Below are 7,384 nucleotides of genomic sequence, written 5' to 3'. Positions count from 1 at the left end.
ATTTTGATAAAGTGCAATTTGTTTATTTTGTATTTCATTATTATTTTGGTGTTGTATCTAAGAACCCATTGCCAAATCTAAGGTCTTGAAGATTTACCCCAGTATTTTCTTCTAAGACTTATACAGTTTTAGCTCTCTTTAGGTCTTTGATCTGTTTTCTGCTGTTTCATTTCTGTTTGTTTGTTTTTACAGAAGTGCTCTCACTCTGTTACCCAAGCTAGAACGCAGTGGCACCATTATAGCTCATTGCAGCTTCAAATTCCTGGGCTCGACTAATCCTCTTGCCTCAGCCTTCCGAGTACCTAGGGCTACAGGCGCACACCATCGCACGCAGCTAATTTATTGATTTATTGTAGAGATAAGGTCTTGCTATGTTGCCCAGGGTGTTCTCAAACTTCTGGCCTCAAGGGATCCTCCTGCCTTGGCCTCCCAAATTGTTGGGATTGTAGGTGTAAGCCACTGCCCTTGGCCTATTTTCAGTTGATTTTTGTATATGTGAGGTGGGGGTCTAACTTTATTCTTTTTTATGTGAATACCCAGTTTTCCCAGCATGAACTGTTTAAGAAAAAAGACATTTGTTTAAGACTATTCTCTCCCCACTGAACAGTCTTAGCACTTTTGTCAAAAACCAATTGACCTTAGATGGATGGGTTTATTTCTTGACTCTTGATTTTATTCCATCACTCTATGTCTATTCTTATACTAATGCCACAGTTTTGATTTGCATTCCCTGATAATTAATAATATTGAGCTTTTTTTTTTTCCATATGCTATCTGGTCATTTGTATAACTTCTTTGGAAAAATGTCTATTCAAATCCTTTGCCCATTTTTAAGTTGGGCTGTTAGTCTTTTTGCTAAGACTCTGACATCCAGAATATATAAAGAATACTTACACTCCACAACAAAAAGACTAACAACCCAGAATGAGATGCCACTTCACTCCTACTAGGATGACTATAATCAAAACAAAACAAATATTGGTGAAGATGTAGAGAAACTGAAACCCCTATGCTTGCTGGTGGCAATGTAAAATGGTTCAGCTGCTGTGGAAAAGTTTGGTGGATTCTCAAAAATTTAAACATAGAATTACCATATGACCCAGCAATTCCACTGTGAGGTATATACCCAAAAGAACTGAAAACATATTTAATGTTCACAGCAGCACTATTCACAATAATGAAAAGGTGGAAACAACCCAAATGTCCATCAACTGATGAACAGATAGACAAATCATGGTATATCCATACAACAGCTTATTCTGCCATAAAAAAAAGAATGAAGTACTGATACATGCTACAAGTTGAATAAACCTTGAAAACATTATGCCAAGGGAAACAGAGACATAGGTGACATGTTTTATCATTCCATTTATATAAAATGTCCAGAATAAATAGGCAAATCCATACAGATAGAAAGTAGATTAGTGGTTGCCAGAGGCTGGCGGAAGGGGAGTGGAAAGTGACCACTTACTTAATGGGTACAGGTTTCCTTTTGGGGTGATGAAAATGTTTTGAAAATACATGAGGTTATGGTTGTACAACACTGTGAATGTACTAAATGTGACTACGCTGTACATCTTAAATTGGTTAATTTTTTTTTTTTTTAAGAGACAGGGTCTCACTCTGTCACCCAGGCTCTGGAGTGCAGCAGCACAATCACAGTTCACTTTAACCTTCAACTCTTGGCCTCCAGTGATCCTTTCACTTCTACCTCCCAAAGTACTAGGATTATAGCCATGAGCTACTGTGCCTGGCCAGTTAAAGTGGTTAATTTTATGTTATGTGAATTTTACATCAATAATAAAAAAAAAGCAGGAAGAAAACCAGACACAAAAGATGTTAGAAAAAGGGATATATTTACAAACCAAAAAGTCTCCAAATTCCTACTGGAAGGAGGTAGCAAGTATGAGCAGGTCTCTTTATAAGCCCGACCTCACTCCTATAGAAACCCCAAGTACTAGCCCATGGGGTCAGCCCTTGCCCTATAGCCCATCCTTGTCACAACCCAAGAAGCAATCCCTCTATTGGCCACACCCCTCAGTCTTTTTGCCAGTCATCCTGTGCCCAGGCAGGCATTGGTGAAAAGTACTCAAAGCCTGGCCCTTTATAGCGTAGGGCATGTAGGAACATCACAAGGTCTTGGGGCAAGGGATCCTGTCGCACCAGCCGGCACTCTGCACAGAGTGGGTCTGTCTCTTGATTCATGACATCTGTTTCAACTGCCTTCTCTGGTGCCAAGGCTATTGTGTCCAACTCCTGAGGGGCTGCCTCAGCTACTTCCTCCATCTTCTGGGCAGCTGCAGCCAACTCTTCCAGGTTGTCCTTGCCCAACTCTGAGGAGGGGGCCGTAGGGTCTGTGAGTCCTGGGGACAGGTCACCCTCACAGAGATCTAGCACATCCAGGCTCTGTTTGGCCTGGTGCTCTGCTACTAGGTCCCGTAGCAACTCCTCATTTGTCTTGGGAATATAGCCGCCTCGGCCTCGGGAAGGACCCCAGGCAACTGAGTTGTAGATGGGGTCGTTGAGAATGGGATGGCCCAAGAACTGAAGGTGGACTCGAATCTGATGTGTGCGGCCTGTGAGTGGCCGGCACCGTACCACACTGGACTGGCCATTGTAGCTTAGCCTCTGGAACACTGTCTCACAGGGCTTGCCCCGGGGATCTACACGGCACACCCCTACTTTGTAAGACACCACTAAGATGGGTTCTTTACAGGTCACTTCCTCAGTGGGGAACTCCCCTTCCACCCGGCACACGTACTCCTTCTCCAGCTACATAGGAGGGAAGAGGGAGAAAGTCAGTACAAAGCCTAAATTCATGGAGTCCAAACTCTTTGTGGAGTGATAAGGACCAGTGTCAGAAGATTCAAACTCCAGCTCTACCATTTGCCAGTTTTGCGACCTTGGGTACATTACTTAACCTCTAAATCCTACTAACTCATCTAGAAAATGTGAAATTAGAAAAGCATTTACCAGCTGGGTGTGGTGGCTCATGCCTGTAATCCCAGCACTTTGGGAGGCTCAGGCGGGTGGATCACCTGAGGTCAAAAGTTCGAGACCAGCCTGACCAACATGAAGAAACCCCGTCTCTACTAAAAAATACAAAATTAGCCAGGCATGGTGGCGCATGCCAGTAATCCCAGCTACCTGGGAGGCTGAGGCAGGATAACTGCTTGAACCCAGGAGGCGGAGGTTGCAGTGAGCCAGGATCACATCATTGCACTCCAGACTGGGCAACAAGAGCGAAATTCCATCTCAAAAAAAAAAAAAAAAAGAAAAGAAAAGAAAAGAAAACCATTTACCTCATTGGGCTGTGATAAGCATTCAGTAAGTTAGGCTCTAATGTGCTTGATACTAAGCCTGGTATACAGTATGCACTCAATAAATGTATTATGATTCAGATCCAGAATTACAAGTCTCAGGACAACAATCATTACCATTAAACTCTTCTACCCAAGCCTTTTCTAACTACATCTAGAATCTTTTCACCAAGCAGGCTCTCCCCATAATCTTAAAAGCCTTGCTCAGCCTGTCAGCACTTTATTTTCTTATGTTAATTTATTTCTTTGAGACAGAGTCTTGCTCTACAGCTCAGGCTGGAATGCAGTGACATGCTCATGGCTCACTGCAGCCTCAACCTCCCATGGCCAAGTGATCCTCCTACCTCAGCCTCCCAAGTAGCTGGGACCACAGGCATGTGCCACCATGCCAGGATAAGTTTTTTTTTTTTTTTTGAGACGGAGTCTCACTCTGTCACCCAGGCTGGAGTGTGGTGGCGCGATCTTGGCTCACTGCAAGCTCCACCTCCTGGGTTCACACCATTCTCCTGCCTCAGCCTCCCGAGTAGCTGGGACTACAGGTGCCCGCCACCACGCCTGGCTGATTTTTTGTATTTTTTTTAGTAGAGATGGCATTTCACCGTGTTAGCCAGGATGATCTCGATCTCCTGACCTCGTGATCCGCCCGCCTCGGCCTCTCAAAGTGCTGGGATTACAGGCGTGAGCCACTGCGCCTGGCCTTTTTTTTTTTTTTTTTTTTTTGTAGAGACAGGGCCTCCCTATTTTGCCCAGGCTGGTCTCTACCTCCTGGGCTCAAGCTATCCTCCCACCTCAGCCTCCCAAAATGCTGGGATTACAGGTGTGAGCCTGGCCTTGTCAGCATTTTAAAGCTTCAAAATAGCAAACTACTAAGAGAGGCAGTGTATGCCATCTCTAAAGATTTTTTTGGAAACATATGAGATATCCTGCATTTGGCACTAGGTGTTGACCTGCCTTAAGGTAGGAAGGTAGGAAGGATGGCCAGATAAATATGAAGGACCACTTCGGAACTCCATGATGCCCTTTTGACACACAGCATTCGTGAGCCCAAGAAGTGGCCTGTAGGAGACAAAAGCCTGACTCACCTGCCGGTCCCGAACCTGCTCATGAATCCTCTCAGAGACTGCAGCTGTCTTGGCAAACATAAGCACCCCTGAGGTAAGGCGGTCAAGCCGATGCAAGGGGTGTAGCTCCTTGAGTTGGTGCTCCTTGCCTAGGATGAAGATAACTGTGTTGTGACGGAAGCGGCCACAGGGGTGAACGGGAATGGAGGAAGGCTTGTCTACAACCACCACATCTTCGTTCTCGGCTAGCAGGCGAATGGGCTCTGCTGTGACTGGTGGCTCATGCCTGTGCACTGTGTTCCGCAAGAAATCATTGTCCTGTCAAAGACATAGGTAGTAAGTCAGCCTAGGGATCGCAGCCTATAATCAGTCAACTTCATACCCAGCTTCCCCTGTTCCTTACTGACATGGAAAAATGGTGAAAGCACATCTTGGGCTAAAAAAGCAGTGTGCAGAGTGTGATCTCATTTTGTAAAAATACAGACAGACACAGGCAGATAGCTGGCACTGAAAAAGCACTGGAAGGACATATGCAAAAATGTTAACTATGTTATCTCTGGGTGGTTAGATTATGAATGTTTTTTGGTTTTGCTAATTGTATTTTCTCTACAATAAAGGTATTTTAAAGGTAAAATTTTTTAGCCAGGCGCAGTGGCTCACGCCCGTAAGCCCAGCACTTTGGGAGGCTGAGGTGGGTGGATCACGAGGTCAAGAGATCAAGTGACCATCCTGGCTAACACAGTCAAACCCTGTCTCTACTAAAAATACAAAAATTAGCCAGGTGTGGTGGCACGTGCCTGTAATCCCAGCTACTTGGGAGACTGAGGCAGGAGAATCGCTTGAACCTGGGAGGCGGAGGTTGCAGTGAGCCGAGATCGCGCCACTACACACCAGCCTGGGCAACAGAGCAAGACTCTGTCTCAAAAAAAAAAAAAAAAAATCAAGGTACAATTTTTTTAATGGAGGAAAAAACCTCCGTAAATCATCACTTACTACGATCTTGAACAAACAAAACTAAGGCTTAAGTCCAGGGATATGGGCTCTAGACCAGGATTTGCCACAGGCTCACTACATGCTCTTGGGCAAGTCATTTGTCTTTTCTGGGTCTCTGTTTCCTGTGGAATGTGAGGGTTAGACCAGATCTGTGCTTTAGAAATTGGGATAGGAGAGGGAATTCGTCAATCTATGATATATTGACCCAAATCGCTTGATCAATGGAACAAGTTACTCCAAAACCATCCATTCCCCAAATGCTGTAATCGCCTTTTCTCCACTCACAACCATGGTAAACCAGTGTTACTGACAGGTAAACAGTGTTACTTCTGACAGGGGTGTCTGGTACCTCATACCTGTGATGGAATTTTAAAGGAGTCAAAGCACTGGGCTAAACAATTCTAGTCTCTATCCCTGACATCTCACAACTCTATGTTAAATAGTTTAAGTAGTAGTTATAGGAACATAGGCTTTGCTAGTGGCACTGTTTATGGCCTTACCCCTGTGAGTTTCCTTAGTTTCCTCAGAGGTAAAATGGAGTGGCAATACCTACTTCACAAGGTTGTCATTACAATTAGTGGACATACAATGTTTAACTTTGTGCCCAGCACACAGTAAAGAGGCATAAATGATAGCCCCTATTATTACTATTTGTACAGAGATCTACAACGCAGGGTAAAGTGATCAGTGCCCTTGCCACAAGACGGTGTTTAAAGGAATTATGAGAATTCCAACTTCTGTCCTTTGGAAACAAGGAAGCTGCCTTGAGGAAGAGGATAAACAGGCTGAGTCCTGAAGCACAGACACGCTGGCCACTTGCGGAGGTGGGAAACAGGGGCTAAAACAGTGTTCCAAATGAAAGCGAGAACGCTTTAGAATTGCCATGATTTTAATCCAGTACCTATGCTTTACTAAGCCTAAAAAACAAAACAAAACAAAACCCTGCCCCTTTTCCTCGCCCGCTTCTGGCCAGCCCCATCAGAACTCCACCTTGAGCACGATGTTGAGGTCCTGCACCGGCTTCTCGTTGAGGTGCAGGCGGCCCGCCCGGATCGCGGCCTCATAGTAGGCCAGGGGCTGAGCTCGGAACTCGGTACTGAAGACGTGCAGCAAGCTGTGGCCCACCCAGCGACCTTTGCAGTAGGTCCGGAAGTCAAAGTAATAGGGCCGCACCTTACGCAGGCCGCCCTCTAAGTAATAACTGGTTTCTGCAAAGTGCTCATCTCCAAAGCTCACCCCGGTCCGCCGCTTCTTCGGGGGCGGCACGACACGCTCCCTGGTTGCGCCCCGCCGCTTCTTATGTTTGCCCGGGCCCGGGGCTGCAGCCGAGGGATGCTCCTCGCCTACTGGGGCCGGCTCCACTTCCCGGCCAGCCGGCTTCGGGGGCCCGAGGGACGGCTCAACCCTCGCGTCGCCACCGGCATCACCGTTTTGCTGATGCGGAGCCCTCAGCCCGCCCGCTGTCCCAACCTGGGTAGACAGTGTTTCTGCCATTGGGCCCTTATAGCCACTCCAAGTCCTGGTAAAGCTAGGGCGCCGAAGGTCGCAGCGCCGATGTCCGAGAACCCTGAGCCATGCGCGGCCGCCCAGCCACATGACCACGCGGCCCCCACTCCTCTCCCAGGGTCGCGATCTGAGGACGTCGCTCGGCCCCAGCGAATCAGGGAGGCCCAGTCCCGAGGCGGGGTCTGCGGTGAGTGAGCCAATGAGTGAGCTGCTCGAGTTAAATTAGGTGAATTGAGTGAGCGTAGAGATGAGAGACTGTAAATGTCTCACCAAAAGTGACCTTACTCAGACGTCTTCCTATTAGGGAGATACGACGTTATTTATAAAGGAAACCCTTGGAATTGCTCCGTGTAAAGGCCATGACAGGAGTAGGTCGTGTAAATTCCGAGTAGTCCCTTGGGTCTGAAGAAACGCTTGAAAGGAGCTTTATTTAAGACAAAACAAAAACTAACAACCAGAATAAAGATTGCTAAACTCTGCGAATATACGAAAACCCACTGTATT

The 7,384-nt window shown here is 46.5% G+C and overlaps 1 protein-coding gene across 2 annotated transcripts; it reads right to left on the bottom strand.

The window, feature by feature from the left end:
• Positions 1–1,348: 1,348 nt before the first annotated feature.
• RPUSD2 (RNA pseudouridine synthase domain containing 2) lies at positions 1,349–7,030 on the bottom strand. 2 transcript variants are annotated; one of them, XM_003778425.5, is made up of 3 exons: positions 6,365–7,030; positions 4,403–4,699; positions 1,349–2,772 (listed from the first exon to the last, which is right to left on the bottom strand). In XM_003778425.5, the coding sequence occupies exons 1-3, from the start codon at positions 6,968–6,970 to the stop codon at positions 2,038–2,040; spliced, it is 1,638 nt and encodes a 545-aa protein (XP_003778473.1). In that variant the 5' UTR covers positions 6,971–7,030; the 3' UTR covers positions 1,349–2,037. The 2 variants fall into 2 exon arrangements, with proteins under 2 accessions (XP_003778473.1, XP_009247988.1); XM_009249713.4 differs by having other exon boundaries at positions 6,611–7,009.
• Positions 7,031–7,384: the final 354 nt, after the last annotated feature.

The sequence above is a fragment of the Pongo abelii genome, chromosome 16 (assembly GCF_028885655.2).
Source record: "Pongo abelii isolate AG06213 chromosome 16, NHGRI_mPonAbe1-v2.0_pri, whole genome shotgun sequence".
Lineage (NCBI taxonomy): Eukaryota > Metazoa > Chordata > Mammalia > Primates > Hominidae > Pongo > Pongo abelii.
This window is presented reverse-complemented; position numbering and strand designations above follow the sequence as displayed.

Coding starts and splice junctions, on each gene's coding strand:
- RPUSD2 (XM_003778425.5), bottom strand. CDS start 6,970: ATGTGGCTGGGCGGCCGCGCATGGCTCAGGGTTCTCGGACATCGGCGC. Junction 4,700..6,364: donor ACCTCAACATCGTGCTCAAG/GTGGAGTTCTGA, acceptor TGTCTTTGACAG/GACAATGATTTCTTGCGGAA. Junction 2,773..4,402: donor AGCAGGTTCGGGACCGGCAG/GTGAGTCAGGCT, acceptor CCTCCTATGTAG/CTGGAGAAGGAGTACGTGTG.